The sequence below is a fragment of the Manacus vitellinus genome, unplaced genomic scaffold (assembly GCF_001715985.3).
Source record: "Manacus vitellinus isolate BGI_N305 unplaced genomic scaffold, ASM171598v3 scaffold_3_pilon, whole genome shotgun sequence".
Lineage (NCBI taxonomy): Eukaryota > Metazoa > Chordata > Aves > Passeriformes > Pipridae > Manacus > Manacus vitellinus.
Window position 1 is genome coordinate 12,510,047 of NW_021940535.1, and position 16,986 is coordinate 12,527,032.

General features: G+C 36.5%; 1 protein-coding gene across 1 annotated transcript in view; it reads right to left on the reverse strand.

Annotated features, from left to right (window-relative positions):
* NEK11 (NIMA related kinase 11) overlaps positions 1-16,986 on the reverse strand; it is an 83,981-nt gene that overhangs the window by 48,633 nt on the left and 18,362 nt on the right. Inside the window, exons 4-8 of the mRNA XM_018075205.1 lie at positions 13,517-13,635; positions 8,332-8,396; positions 7,742-7,868; positions 292-441; positions 131-209 (exon numbers count right to left, since the gene is read on the reverse strand). Of these exons, the coding sequence (XP_017930694.1) occupies positions 131-209; positions 292-441; positions 7,742-7,868; positions 8,332-8,396; positions 13,517-13,635 (540 nt within the window). The remainder of the gene's footprint in view (positions 1-130; positions 210-291; positions 442-7,741; positions 7,869-8,331; positions 8,397-13,516; positions 13,636-16,986) is intronic.

Consider the following 16,986-nt stretch of genomic DNA (forward strand, 5'->3'; position numbering starts at 1 on the left):
CCCTGGATTAATGTTCCAGTGAACTGCTATCTAATTATTTTTTCTCAACGTGTTTTCCTTGTTTCCATTCTGTTTTTGCAAAATGCATACTCAAATGGTAAGTGTACAGCTATCAATTTTCCTTACATACCTTTAATTGTTCATCAATATAAGGAGTTTTTAGGATCTCAGCTGCTGTTGGTCTCAATGAAGGATTCTTATTTAACATGCTGGAACATTAAAAAACAAAATTAATAATTAAGAGATTTTCCAAACTAACTGAAAAACCTGCTAAACAAGAAAATAACATACCTGCTTAGCAGAGCATTCAGTTTGCTTGGATATCTATCAGGAAGAGAAGGTGTATCACCTTCCACAATTTTTATCACAACAGACAAAAAATTCTGTCCAGTAAATGCATGGTTCATACAGCACATCTCATACAAAATGCATCCCAGAGACCTCGAAAAATAAAGAAATAGGAATAGCATAAGCAATATTTTTGAAAGCAGCATGCATACTGACATTACAGTAAGTAAACTCTCAATTGTATGCCCTTTTCTCCAGGGAAGGATATTTCATTATCATAGTATCCTTTTAATCTAAGACATTTTTATTCAGGTCACAAATTGATACATTTATAAACAGGATAAATCAACATTCTATTTCCATAGATTCTGTAAATAAATACACACACCCCCACATATATATATATGTATGTATGTAAAAATAAAGTAAAAACCCATTAGATGAACTACATTAAGCAGTTACTCATTAAAGAGTAAAGTAAAGAATACAAATTTTTAATTAGTGACTGACTGAGAAAACAGTTTAGTAGTGTTTAGACATAAGTTTGGTTAAATTGGTTTTGCAGATTAATTTCTGACAACAGACTGAAGCTAAAATTCAAGTTCAAATTAAATAATGCCAATTTCAAATAACAGAAGTGTCTTCTGGTGTGATTTCACTCATTTGGCCACAGACTCAAAATAGATTATGAAATCAGTTCGTACTCAAAGAAATAAGAAACTTTAGATGAGAGCATCATATTGCAACATCTAAAACTAAATTTCCTCAAAATTTTATTTGGAGAAGAAAAGAAGAAATCTGAACATGTAGGTCTGGAGACCTAGCCAAGAACCAGTGTCAGTTTTAAATTGTTAAAAACCAGGAAGAATGATTGCAAACAATTTTAAAAGGCCTTTTGCTTTACCATCACCCTATTCACCAGTCCTAACGGCAATCATAAAAAATCACCAAGTTCAACATTTTAAAATAAACACTCTCATAATAATTTATATAATGACTATTTATAATAGTTTGCACTTCAACCAGGTTCTGTCTGACAAGTGTATTTTAAAAAACAGCGGTGTTGATTTGTTGATGTTCAGTGTTACCTCCAGTTTGCACTCAGGAGACACCAATGACTGACTTGACCAAGGTCATAGAAAATGCTGGTGAGAGCAGGCAGAGGTCAAGACCAACTTAAATATTTTAATGCAGTATTCGACTGTGGTATTTATAATTTACAGAAGTAGTAAGAAAATAAAGCATAGTAATAATAATTAGAAGTATGTATGGGTGAATGGCTTTCAGGAAAAGGATACAAACATTATCTTTGAAAGCAAACAATGAATAAAGTTTCAATTATTCATTCTGGTTAAAGGAGAAGAATTGTTTTGGTCCACCTAGCAATAAAAGAACAAGAGCAAATAATTTTAAAGCTGAAACACAGGATCTACATACGGTGCAAATAAGGAAGAAGAGAGAGAATAAGGATGCTCCACTCACTGGTACTTTTCAAGCAGTATGTGAAAACAATTAGCAGTGAATTTATGCTAGGGACTGCCTAAAGACCAACTAATGAGGTACATAAACAATTGCCTATTTTTTTAAAGATTTAGCTGTCAAACAGCTTCCAAACTTCCAAAATCAGTAACACAGATCATGATCTATATTTATGATGCATGTTCAAACTCTGAAACAAAATAATTACTACATGAGAAAATACTGAAAAAGAACAACGAAAAAAACCCTATGCACATAGCATCTAAAATCATCAAATAAATATGGAAATCAGCCAGGGAGAAGAAAAAAAACAAAGGAAAATCCCAACCTGACAGACTGTACTATAACTTCTTTCTGCAGAATCAATCTGTTTTGGAGGCTGCTTGATTCTGGCAGCTAAAAATTGCTTAATGAGCCATTAGGAACACTGGATTTGTCGCATCAGGGAAGCTGATTCATTCATCTAGTTTAGTACTCTGACTACACCTGAGACTTTGGAGAAGGATGAAAAGAATGCCCAGGGCATTCTGGTGCAGCCAGGACCGTGAACAGGCTACCCAGGGAAAACCCCATCTGCCCCATGAAAGACAAATAAAGGAAAAAAAAAAAGAAAAATGAGGAGAAAAGAATAAAGTTTTTACTGCAGGATACAAATCTTTGAAATTAAATAAATATCCCCTAAGCTGAGAAATGCTGCCCTGGATCCCAGAGCAAGGTTATTTCTTCTCAGGACAGCTGCTGAGCTGCAATTGCACCAAGCTTTTGCCTCAAAACTCAGTTGTGTTTCTACATTTCTGGTCTAAGCACCTTGTAAGGAGCAAGAGAAAATTTCTTCCCTATTCCCATAACCAATCTGCACATGATCCAGACATATAATTTAATTACTTTTATAATCTCAGCCCACATAATTGCCAATGTTATAAAATTCTAAAATAGTCATTAAACTATCCAGCCAACACATTTGGTTTGATGACTCCCTATATTCATAAACACGTTTGACAAAGTTCCTAAATAGTACATAACTTTAGCAAAATTGTTGTATGACTAGTTCACACTGCAGCTGCTTATGCTCAATTACACCATAAAATGGATCATCTGGACAGGCTTCAGTGTGTTCTCTACAATCTTGACTGACAGACCTGTATCTTTTCCTTCTCAGGAGAAACCACCCTGAGGCTTTTGGTGCTAAATGTTTGCATAAGCATTCTTGTCCTTTTAAAATCTTCTGATCTTTTTTGAAAAAAATGTTATAGTTGTTTCAAGGCTGTAAGATCCAAGTTAGCTTTTAAATTCAACTCCAAAAGCCAATAATGTAAATGCAAATACCTTTGTGGCTTATCTCTCAGTCTGATCATAGCAGAATGTCTTCAGAATTTGTTGGCTTCAGAGGAATATGAGGAATATGTTTCTGAATTTGATTTCTTCATATTCACTCATCAGCCCTTAAATGAGAACCCCATGCTGGCTATCTTCCCCAGCCCCATCACCTCAGCCTCAACACTGCTCCTGCCTGAACAGTGTCAGTAGAGTGGCTGGAAAACAGAAGGTGGACACAAATTCTATCACCATGTACAGAAGGAAGCTGCCATGAAACATGATGAACGTGATGCTCTTAGTCCTATGAGTTAGTTTTTGGTAGTCCTGTGAGGAGCAGGGAATTGGACTCAATGATCCTTATGGGCTCCATCCAACCTGAGATAATGTATGATTCTATGTACTCATATACCATCATAACTATCTCAGCCACTGTCTTCACTGCTTTACTGCTATTTTTTGTAACTAATCCACATAAAATTTGGCAGTAAAAAAAAAAAAAAGCCATTTTTGGATTGTTAATATTAAAGAAAAAGACAAACTGGAGGAAAAGCACAGACAAGCAAGCACAATAAAATCAAAGTCACAAGATCTGTGATGTAGGTAGCCCAATTTATGTACAATGGATTTACATGTGATTGTGAGTGATTATGACACTACTTTGGAAAAAAAGAAAAAAGTATTTGCTTTTCAGTAAGTATTTCTGTTATAATTTTTGCCTCTGAGGTAATTTCTAACATACAATATGCACAAATCCGCTGAAAAGTTCCTGGATGAAGTTTACCTTGTATGCTCATATCTTTAAAAAGAAGAGAGAAACGTTACTGCTGGTAACTCTTTGCCTCAGTTTGCTTGGCAGCTGAATGCAGTGCCATAGTGCTGCATGGGAATGTGCCATGGGAATTCCTGCATGGGAATGTGCATGGGAATGTGCCATGGGAATTCCTGCCAACCCACAACACCAGTGCCAGTCCCTTATTGCAGTGCATAATGCCAGGAAGGGACACCAGGACACCAGCACAGCAGTGCCTCTGGGTCACACTGTGCTGTACCAGTCAGTCCAATTACCACTTGCACATACACACATCACTGACTGATCCCCGACCTGTCCTTGGGTTAGTCACTGTCTCAGCTCAGCTGCCAGAACTGCTTTGGCTCTTAGGGAGAAGCACTGATGGGTAGAGGGGTTGGTGAACTGCTGAATGGAGACCAGCTCCCTGAGGAAGCTCCTCACATGGAAAGGAGAAACCCCAGAATGTGTCATCTACAAAGACTTTCACTTACAGCCTGGCCAGTCCAGGCTTAGGGGTGCTGAGGAAAACATGTGAGACAATTTTAATTTTCCTCCTGTGAATTTAGATTTGACATAAAGTATGGAATAGCAAAGAACTCCAGCCCTGAAATTTAAACTGATGGCAAGCAAAAATGCTGCAGCTTCTCTGAGCCTAACTGCAGAACTTCCATATGTAAAAACTGTAAAACATGAAGCTTTTTCCCATCTATTGATCTTGGGTTATAAAGGACAACACTTCTCGCACCAGCTGCTGCACTATGAATACTGAAGCCAGTTTTGAAGAGCCAGTTGCAGAACATGCAAGTTAACCTGAAAAGTACAATGTGTCTTTATAGCACATCTTTAATGCAGCATAAATTAAGGTCTTTCCAACGAACAATGATTAACTGGAGTGAACAGAGAGAGAACCATGATAACATAGTGAGATAGCACTAACTGTCTTTTGCAGAAGATATTTTACATTATCTTACATTTAACATGGAACCTTTGTAATTCCGAATTTTTGTGTGTAACATTTTGAGTCCTGCTAGAGATCAGATTGACAAGTCTGAAAAGAGAACATCACTTCAGGTAAATGTAAAAGACTTGGGCAACTCCTTGGCATTCCTCAGGGGTCAGTATACACCACTGTTTAACATCACTGTCAGCAACATGGGCAGAGGGATTGAGTGTATCCTCAGCAAGTTTGACAACAACAGCTGTGTGGTATCATCAACATGCTGGAGGTAAGGGATGCCATCCAGAGGGACCATGATGGACTTGAGAGGTGGGCCCATGCCAACCTTATGGAGTACAACAAGGCAAATTTCAAGATCCTGCACCTAGGTCACAAATACAGACTGGCCAGAGAAAGAGAGCAGCCCTGAAGAGAAGGACTTGGAGGATGTTGGTTGATGAGAAGTTCAACATGTCCCATCAATGTGTGCTTGCAGCCCAGAAAGCCAATCATGTCCTGGGCTGCATCAGAAGAAGCGTGGCCAGCAGGCTGAGGGAGGCAATTCTTCCCTCTTGTGAGACCTCACACAGAGTACTGCATCCAGCTCTGGGCCCTCAAGATGAGAAGGATGCAGACCTGTTGGTGTAAGTCCAGACTAGGACCATGAAGATGACCAGAGGGCTGGAGCACCTCTCCTATGAAGACAGGCTGAGAGAGTTGCAGTTGTTCAGCCTGAAGAAGAGAAGGCTCCAGGGAGCAGCCTCTCAGTACCTCAGGGGGCCAGCAAGAAAGCCAGAGAGAGACTTTTTACAAGTGCTTGTAGTGATAGGACAAGGAGGAATGGATTCAAACTGAGAGAGAGTTCAAGGCCAGGTTGGATGGGGCTTCCATCTCATCTAGTGGAAGGTGTCCCTGTCCATGGTAGGGGGGTTGGAAGTAGATGGTCTTTAAGGTCTCTTCCAACCCAAACCATTCTATGAGTATATGATTCTCCGTAAGCAACTGAACTTGCTGCACAGTGGCCCAAGGACTTAATATCAACTGGAGCCTCCAGGGTGTGTTCCCTTGTATGCTCGGGGATCTCTTGTCTTTTGGGCCCTGTTAAATGGGGAAAATGAAAAAAAAATCAAATAGAATCATTATTAAAAAATTAAAAGATGAAATGATGAGAACATCAATCAGTAAAATGAGTCCTGATGAAAAGAGTTTCCTGGTTTCAGAAAAAGAAGGCGTTTGTAGGCTGGAGAACTAGTGAGTCAGGAAACGCTTTGTCCTTTATGCCCCTACAGTGAGGGCCAAGAAGCTCTTATTGAAGGCAGTTCCACTCTCAGGTAAGTGCTCTTGGTCATGCTTTGGAAAGATTACAAAATGCATAAAGTATAGCAGAAAGCTAGTAGCTACTGAGTTTGGGGTGAGGGGGTTTTTTTCTATGTTTTTGTAAATTCTGAAATTTATAAAAATCATTCATAAAAATATTGGAACAAACTCTGCTTGCATTTGCTCTGTACAGTTCAATGACTTACATGGATTGACACTAGTAACCACAAATAGAACTTAAACATGTATTTTACATTCCATTTCAACTGCAATAAAAGCAATTATTCCTCACACTAAAAGAGCACAAAAGGCAGGCTTCCCTGTCTATTGACTTGTTTTGACATCTTTTGAGATCTTCTCTCAATATATTTTTATTGACAACACGTATTAACCGATATTTGTTTTGATACAGATGAACTAGAGAGAATCTGACATCAAATCCACAGCAGTCAGCTACAGAGACCATGAGATGAGATTCATGACACATTCGTTGACTGGATTGAATGTGTTAACTGTGAAAAACGGTTGCCATCATCTGAAAGTGTAGATGATTGCTTTCCACTTTCAGAATTATATCCTGCAGTCACCAGTTTATTTTGAAAAGGTAGAACTGAGCTGAAACTAGAGTAAATTATCAAGTAAAAAACACTGTATTTCAGTGGCCAAATGTTTTACAAAGGAATTTTCATTATTTGAAATATTTATAAAAAAATTAACCTTCTGATACGCACACCTACAGAAAAAAAAATAAAACCAAACAACTAACAACATAAAACACCTCATAAAAAAACAAAGCCCTTTATATATAAAAATACTGTGACAGAATGATAAAAAAAAAAAAATAGCTGTAACTATAATCTTAAAACATGAGACATTTTTGGACACACATATAAACAAACCAGACATTTTCCCATTCCAAAAAACCCCATTTTTCATCTTGGCTTGCAAGAGTGCCTGCACACCTAAAAGTTTCCTAAAGTCTTTAATCATCACTTCAGAAGTCCTGATCTCAAGAATTTTTGTGCCAACTAAGTGCAGAACTGACATTTTTCTTTCTACTTTTGAACCTTTCCTAAAACAGAGTGCCTTTTTGCTTCCATTCTAACACTACAGTTATTCTCATTTTCAACTTCCACTTCCAAGTACTTTCTTCCTTTTAACATTTGCCAATATTTTTCAATTCAGTTCCTAAGAAGATCCTTCTGCTATCCTCTCAGCCAGGAGTCACTCTTTGCTCATCCACTTAGAAGTTTCACAGAAAGTTGCTTCTTTCAATTCATCTATCTCAATATGAGAAAAAAAGAGATTTCCCCCTTCCTAGCAAAACCTGAACTTGGTCTACAATCATCCTGTACCATGTCTGAGACTGGACCTGAAAACATACTCTTCTTTAAGTTCCAGATAACCCAGAATAATAGCAAACTACATGCTTCTTAACATAAAGGGCAAGGCTTCAGATTGGCAACATATGATTCAAATGTCCTGAACTAGTTTTAGTGGAGAAGTGTAAGCACCCTACTGAGAAAGTCTTTAAAAAGAGTAATTCCTAAATAACATCAAATGCTGACCTAGAAAATAAATACCTAATGAAACTAAATTAGCTGACTACTCACCAAATATCAGATTTTGTGTTATATCCCTGGTGCTTCAGTACTTCTGGACTCATGTAGTATGGTGTCCCAGTAAATGTGGTTGCCAGATCACATGAACCCATCAAAAGACAAGAAACTCCAAAGTCTCCTAAAAATATAAGCAACACCAATAATTTATTAATATAAATCTACATCATATAAACTTTTTTGTTTATTGTTAGACATGACTGTACATCCAAAAAACCCTATCAGTATCTAAAATAATGGAGAAACTGATTTTCTGTAATTCTTCAAAATAAAAATACCACAAAAGCATAACATCACAGAACTATGTGGGTTTAAAGAGGCCTCACAAAGGCCACCCAATTCAAACCCCTGGCTGCAAAGTAAGTTTCATGAGGTTGCTCAGGTCCAGGTCCAGCCAAGCTTGAAGTACCCTCAAGGCTAGAGATTTCACTGCCTCTCCTGTGTCTGACTGTCAAATAAATGTTTGACCACAAATCAAAATGCTATTTCAGACATGATTTTCTTTAAATCTCCTTATTGACAAAACATCTGCTAGACTGTTCTATCCTACCAAAATATATCTTTAAAAAGTATGGAAATCTCACCAATTTTAAGAAGATTATCTTTCAAAAATATATTCTTTGCTTTCAAATCTCTGTGAAGTATCCGTCTGGAATATAAAAGGAAATTCAGCCTCATCCAACTGGAAGCATTCACAGTCATGTATTAAGTATTTCTAGTATTTAACTTTTTCAAAAGGCTAGCCCACCACTGCTACAGGTTAATTCTGCAAGTGACAATGCACAGATGATGGCATTAAGGAGCTTCCTATAAACACAGAGGTGCATTCATAGGTACCCACATGCAGGATGAGGGCCTAAGCACCCAGGATAATAAAAATGTACCTGGGGATCCCAGCTTAAGAATACAGATACAGACTTAGCATGAGCTGCAGAGGAAGGGAGAAAGGCAAGTCTTCTTATCTGACTCGTCTTAAAAGCATTACATCTTATTTTCTGCCAGGGGAATGAGATGTCTCACAAGAGAATAAGTGATGAGAAAAACAGCAATAGGAGATTCTCAAAGCTCAGGGAACTCTCCTTTGGAGAAAAAGTATTTTTTGAAAGACAAATATGTATATAGACTAGGCTAGTAGTTCAATTTTTACAGTAACAGTGTGGAAGACAAAAGAACTTTAAAAAGACAGAGATTAAAAGGAAAAGAACAACTAGCTTTTACAGACTTATTTTTCCATCAAAGCCTGAAACAACATCATAAGCCACACAGCATTTAAGGACATACAGCATCTTCTCAATTTCTAGAAATCTTACATGTGTGACAGTAATTCTGCAGCCTCTTAGGAAAACGGAACATCTCTACAAAACATGTTCTCAACTAATTCTTGTCAATAATGCTTCCAAAAGCATTGTTCCCTATAACTTCAACTAAATTAGAATTCATCCACTTTTAAAATGACTGCTAACACAGCAGATTAATTATCAGCTCTGCTCAGGAAGAGATTAGAATGGCATTTGATACATACTGTATTTGCTAATACAAATACAGTAGTCATTCAGCCATTTAGATCATGTAAAGGAAGCAACTGATGTCTAAGATTCTTGAGATGTGGGCAGGAAAAGCAAATATATTAATCCATTTTAATTTTTCCTGAGCAATCCTCAAGTATTATCTCAAATTTGACTGAACTATTAAAGTCTTATGCATTGACATAATGAAATTATTTCCAAAATAGTTTCTACATTAAGAATAGAAAATATGCATTCTGCAGCACAATTTCAATACACAATTAAGTTAACAACTCATTTGAAAATAATTTTTGCAAGAAGAGAAAAAAATAGTAAATTCAATCTACTCAGTTCACAAATGGAAAAAAACCCATGAAAAATAATACTAGAAGACATTGCAGCATGTACATAGACTGAGTATGAAAAAGAAATATTTCTATTTTTATGGGTCAAAGAAAAGAGTTCTTTATGCTTCCTATAGCAATTTTTTCTACAATTTTTTTTCTTTCAATTTCATGTCCTGAAAGAAATGCCTGTAGAGGAAGGTTTGCACAGTGGGAAAAATTAAAGTTTTATTCAGTGTGCCTCCACTCTGTTTAAAAATAATGTTTTCTGTTTGACAGCTTTCTTGAGCAATATACATATACTCATCATACATTACATCAGTAAGGAAATTAAATTAAGATGGTATTTATTATTCTTTTATAACTATATATATGTATATATATATATACACATGCACAGTTTTACAGAAATCTTGCTGTGTTAGTTTAGATTCATAAAGTCTTTCCTTACCATTTATCACACAGAGCATTTGAAAGAACTTCTCTTTCATACGTTTTCTTGCATACTGTTGTTGAGCATTGGTAGGGTTTAACCTTTTTTATTATTACTATGTATAAATATAACCACGGAATTTTTGAACCTAAACATTTCCTGAATATCTATTATTTTAATAACAGGCATCTTTAAATATAAAAACTATCCAGAAGGCTTTTGGTAGCATATTGTTTGAAAAGGAGATGAAAAGAAGATGTTTGGGTCACATTAGCTTGAATTAAAATGTAATGTTTATATAATCTTGCGATGTATTGATGAAAATTATTATGATGATGAACCTTATTTGCATTACCAATAATTATAAGATGCTTTCACATATAAATACAACAAAGAAATATTTGGGGTGAGTCTTTGGAGCTTTCCATGATGATGTCTCTCAATGCAAGCCACCATATTCTGCCATGATGTATCAGAAGATAAACAAGTTACAAGACGAAGCCTTACCTGAAACAACTACTTTAATTCTAGTAAGAGAAAATTATTAAGCCTGCACTGTAAATCCTTCTTAAGAAAGAGTGTGACTTTTTTATTGCAGCAAAAGACAGACTTATAAAGGTAACATGAATTAACTGGGCTCCAGCAAAGCTTGACAGACAGTGAAGTAGTTTTCAACTGATTGCTTTGGTTAGAAATTGACACTTGAGGACAGTTTCTAAATTGGGCTGTAAATATATCTGAAGAACTATGAAGAGAAATAAGAGGTTCTGGGTAAGTTTAAATCCTGTAGTATCAGCTGTTCACATAAATGGTAACCTTTTAAAAATTTCTGTGTTCATAAATTCTTCATAAAGATCAGCAAAGCCATGGATAACATAACGGTCAGATTTATTCAAAGGGAGGTTAAATTAATCAATGGCCTCATTGCCTGATTGCTGTGGGATTAATTTTGCACACTTGACATGTGATGCACTACACATATGCCAGAGAGACCACATGATGGTTTCATGCTGTCTCTATCTAGGTAAGACCACTGAACTATGTTGCCTCTCCCTTACTTCTCTTTCTCTCTCTGGTTATATCAAACACAGATGAAGACTGAATCTTTTTAATTCTAGATAAGTCAGATTTCAGGTTGCAAATTAAAGAATCTTTCCAATAATGCAAAACAGCCAGTAGATAACACAATGTCCACAAGATATTTACGTCATTTTTTGGAATTCACGAAGTGTAAGTAAAAGACAGGAATGTCTAACCTGTATAATCTTTGTTATCACAGAAAAAAGAAAAGAAAAAAAAACTGAGGCAGTCAAAAAGTCCTGGTTTAAAGTAAGTTTCCAGCATAAGAGTTTTCAGAAAGTATGGAAGTTCAACTAAAGCTGTGCAAGAAGGACAACCAAGTGAATAGTCTATGTTTAAAACCAGAAATAACGATTTTTGCTGCTCTGAAATAAAACCACCCATCCACAGCAGCTGGGTTTGCTAAGGAATGGCATGAGGAAGTCCCAACCCAGAGGTTACAAACCCTTCAAGCTTCTAGTTCTAGGGAAAAGTTTTCTTTGCATTAGGACATAATTCAAACATATATTACAGCTTTTTTCTATATCAGTAGAGAAGAAATCATGTATGACTCCTCTATACAGAAACAGGGCTGTTATTATGTTTTAGTATTTCAAATTAATTTCTGTAAGTAGTTCTAAATTCTTTTAAGCCTTTCCAATTTAAGCTATTGTTTGGCTCTAAACTAATAAGAAAAAAAATCTAAATTTTTAATATGCATACTCAAATAACACATTATACAAACAAATATATATAAATAAAACTAAAACTGTGAAGTCATTTGTAAGTGTCTGGAGAGGTACTATTAAATAGCTGTGATTCAAATGGAGAAAATTAAATGCTGTTTAGAAAATCAAATTGCTGCTTCCACTGGAGAATTAACCTACTTTTCAGTAAACCAAATAATTTAATATACATATTTACTGAAGAAAGTTTATTTCTAAGATTTTATTTGGTTTTAAAGGTTTTCTTGAGAACAAGTAGAAGATGAGTAATATAAAGAGAAGAGCAGACAAAAGGGACATATGTGAAAACAAGAGATAAAAGAGGCATGAAGAAATACAGAAAATAAAAGACAAAAAGAATAACTCATACAATAGAATTGTTTAGTTGGAAAGGACCTACAATGGTCACCTAGTCCAAGTGCAATGTTATTATTATTCTGCATTAGTCTGCACAATGCATCTTCTAAACATCAGGAAGGATTTCATCAAAATTGGACTTTACAAAGTACCACAACTTTTAATGATAAATTGTTAAACTGGAGTTTGAGAAAGAGAATAAAATCCCCACACTGATAGTTTAGTTAAATTGCCAAGTTTTTTGTTTCCATTTTGCCTTGTCCTTTCAACCTGTGGTGAATGCTGGAGAGCATGGCATCACAAGAGAGCTCTCTTCACTGTGCTCCTATCACTGCAGTCTGTTGGGAAGCACTTCATGTACAAGCCCTGGATAAACTGACATGTAGGAACACAAATGCTCTTGCATCCTGGACAGCAATTCATTCTGCCCTTTTCCCTCTACAGTCTGACACTGTAGGTGCAAAAACTCATTAGGTATCCATCAGCTAAGGTCATACATATTCTACATGCTTAACTTCAGTTCAACTCAGAAATGAGTGGTCTTGATGACCGGTGACCTCTCCTACCCTGTTGCAACTCAAGTTCAGGAAAGCAAGTTTTGCCCAAGCCCTGAAAAGGTGACAGCACTGGACGATGCAGAAAGGGGATCAGACAGGGCTCACACACATGTCCAGTACACTGGCAACAAGGGAACTGCTTAGATCACTGAAGTCAACCTGCCTAAATCACATCGCAGGCAAGAACTGCACTCATGGCTATGATCTAGGCAGGTATTCACTTATATACACTATCCTACTCAAACCATGTGTGATCTCCACATATCACTATCTGGATCACCTGCAGAATTTTTTTAAGCTAATCTTTGATGTTCTGTTAAAAGTGATGTCTGTTTTCAAAGAAGGTATGTATGTAACTTCACTGATTTTAGTGGGAGTCCATTAAGCATATATATTGGATTCTTCACATTAAGTATCTGCAAGACATCCTTGTTGATTCCCCTGTAAAAAACTGACTCTGTTTTAAACTTTTAATCCATTTTCTTCTAACAACTATGAACTCTTCCTATTGTGATACATTTTTAATCTGGCTCTTAGAAAAAGTGTGTCTAACGCTAAAAGACACCTACCACTGTGCTACTAAAAGATATAATGCACAATGTTCTTGCAGGATAATTAATCATAACTGAGATATGAAACACACACTAAATAAAACATTTTGGTGAATAGAACTTTATACCAATACAAGACAAACCACATGGTTTCATTTCTGTCTGAGTATCTGCTACTAGTCAGTAAGTATATTCACTCCCCTCCCAAGCCAAATGCTCTCATATTAAATGACTGTACCTTTCATGCATATAGTTGACTCCGAGTAACAACTGTATAAACCACTCTACTACTTGACTTTGAGTGAATATCTTCCCAGAATCTTTGCACTCTTGAATTTTAAAGTCTAGATCTCCACCCTGAAAAATATCACAACATATTTGTATATTTACAGCAAGTTTTTAAAATGCCATCTCCTTCATCGAAGTACAGGACTCCACTTTCTTAGACCTTTCAGGTTCCTTACCACGTAGCCTGTAAAATTAACGCACGCATGTGAATTCTGAACTCTCCCATCACCAAAAGCATACAGAACTGAGGATCAAAGTGAGATCAAGAAGTCTGGCTCCATAGGGAAAGCAAGTCAATTTTCTCTTAATGTTACTCAATATCATCAAAGTTTTCAACTCTTCCTACTTCATGTCACCCAACTTCAGATGTGTGCATCCAAGCTGGTCACCCCGAACCCCCTTTATAGTTAACACAAAGGAACACGCACCCGTATAGTGCAGTTATCTCTGCCATCTAGTTGTGTACCTTAGGGAGGGATGGATCATGTTGTAGAAATGCTGTTTCTCTGCAAAGATTTATGATGAGAACCTACATTGACTGGTTAATATATAGATAACTAAATAAGTAAAATCTATCTGCCCTGATCAGTCTGAATAAGTTAATAAATTTGAGAAAAACTTTTCCACTCCAGTGAAACACTCAACAGTCAAGAAACATTCTGATTTAATATGTTAAAATAACCATGTCAGCATCAAAGAAACCATGTTGCTCTCTTAAGAATTAAAACAGTCTTTAATTATGATACTTTGCCCCTCTTTCAAACTCACTTTTTCCAGAAACAAAGCAGATTTAGAGCTTCAAGAATATGTAGCATGTGTTATTGCAAATACCTCATTAAAATTACAACTGATCTTGAATTAATACTGGAAATGGAACAATATGACACACAGTAGGGAGTGACAATAAACCAAAAAAAAAATTCAGAAAAAGACTAATTGAAAACTGTAAGCCAGATGTTTGGAAAAATCAATTGTACAACAGCATGATGAAAGTGGATTTTGAGGAGACTTACAGGAAAGCTGTTCTTTTTGCTAAAAAATTAGACAGATGGTTGTCAGCTGATTGTTTATCCGGTTTATAAAATGAATGGATTTTGTCTACAAGAATGCACTCACATCAGTGGTAAGCAATGTGTTAAGGTAACTAACCCCAGAGCAAAGGGACTGTGAGCCTCATTATATTCTAATGACTAATTACCTTACATCAGGACAGCTTATTCACCATAAATCATTACTTTTACATTATACATTCTGCATAAAATCAGAAGTTTTGTGTGCCATATACAGGAACATAGTTTAGCCTGTATGACTGTACCAGTACTGTCATTTCCCATCATCAACCCCTTTGATCCTTTGCATTGCTGACCCTCAACATTTTATGATCTCTTCAGCATTTCTCATTTTTCTGTTCCCAACACCACAGTGCTTCATACTGCTGCTACAAAATAAGCAGGTTCTGCCCTTGTAGATCCATGCATTTATGTCCCATGCCTTTCACATGAATTTACAGTAATTTCTATAGCCCCTGAGGTTCTAAGTTACAACATTCGAGAGTGTGCTAAAATAAAGCAAAAGTATTTTGTCATATAGCAAAAACACGTGCCCCTGACAATGTCTTGCAATTTTTTAACTGAAATGTCTGAATAATCTCATTCCCTGGGGAAGGGAATATGGTTTCAACTCTCCATCTGCCTCCCTGCTGAAGCCCAGAGTGAAGCTCTTCTGGGAACTTGTTGCTCCCAGCAGCTGCTTCCCCTTTGCAACTCCAAATGTCCAACAGCTTCCCCCATGGTTGCTTGCAGCAAAGCAGAGAAAAGAACGGAAAATGCTGGGAACTCTGCTGCATGGCAACTAGATGGACTGTGTCTGAGACTACTCACACACCTCAAAAATAATGACTTACCTGTTCCAGACGATGCCCCAGACCATCCACACCCAATTGTAATAATAGCCCAAGACTGAGGGGGTGCTGAAACACATGTCAGCTGGCTACTGGCCACAAGGGACTATGTACTATCCAGATGAGGATAAATGAAGTGCAGCAGGCTCCAGTCAGTGCTTCTCCCTGTCCCAGTGCGGCCCCTCTCACAAGAACACATTGCAATGAAAAACGCAAAGAAAATCAGTGCAGGACCTCCAGAGTTAGGGTAGTGAATACTCTGAAGTTGAGGGACAATTCCTTCAAAAGGTCAAAGGAGAACAAAAGCAGTTCAATAATACACTACATGTGCCCTCACACAACTGCATGGTTTTTTACCTTCAAATAGAGAAGAATGATCTCAATGTCCTACAATATATTTAACCTTAATTTTGTGTCTGAAAAAAGGAAAACAAAAACACATCATAAAAGATTTGCTGAAATACTGCTGTTGTGAAACTCTGGAATAATTTGTTAACTCAATTTGCAATTTAGAAGGTCAGCATAATGAACTTCATAAGGAATTCAACAATATAGCAATTAGAGTACATATGGAGTTTCCAAGCTGCAGTTTCTATTTAAATATCCAGAGCATCAAACACACCACTAACGTATTTGAAAAAGCTTAGCATCTAGAGCTGATAACGTGAACAAGCATTGATTGCTTTAGTTATTCTTTTTGCTAAGATTTCCTTAGCATATGTGTACTCACATCACAGCTGAGACCACAGTGAAGAGACATAAATAATTGCCCGGGGAAAAGCACAACCAGTTCTGGTTTACAATATATTAAAATGATGCAACTTTTAAAGTTATTACTTTGTAAAAACTGTATTTTATTGAAGTCCAATTTATACTACAAAATTAAATCCAAGGTTCATAAGATTTTGATTTGGGGAAACTGTCAAAGAAGCTCAACAAGAAGATCAAAATAGAACACATATACCTCTTCTCTATAATTTTGAGTGAATTCAGATATAATAAAAGATGTCAAGCTGAGCAATGTAGACCAATGTTGTCTTTTTTTTTCTTTCACAGGACAAGTATAGCATGGGGCAGCTGCATTGGAGGCTCACTCTATGCTACTCATGCAAGAATGAAGAAATTACCCTGGCTAATGAGTAAGTCACAGTACTTTGGAGAAAGCAGAGTAAGGCTCAGAGGGCAGTTCTGTTTCCATGCCAACTTAATGTCTGTTCTTTGTTTTGAGTCTGTCCAAGACTACCAATTACTGCCAATCTGGTAATTATTCTATGCACGAGAAACTGAATGCACTAGACTTCCAAACAACATCATGTAGCAAAACATTTTTCTCATTCTCAGTTTATGCATGGTTTAACCAGGCATCTTTTAGGTCAAAAGACCCAAATCCCACCACATACAAAGGCAGGTTATAGGTAAGTAAATACAAAAGTATACCTCCTGAAAATACTCCCACTAAAATAGGAAAGAAACTTCATAGCACTGTTTGCAGCTTTGCTTTATATCTTCCTTGCCTGAAC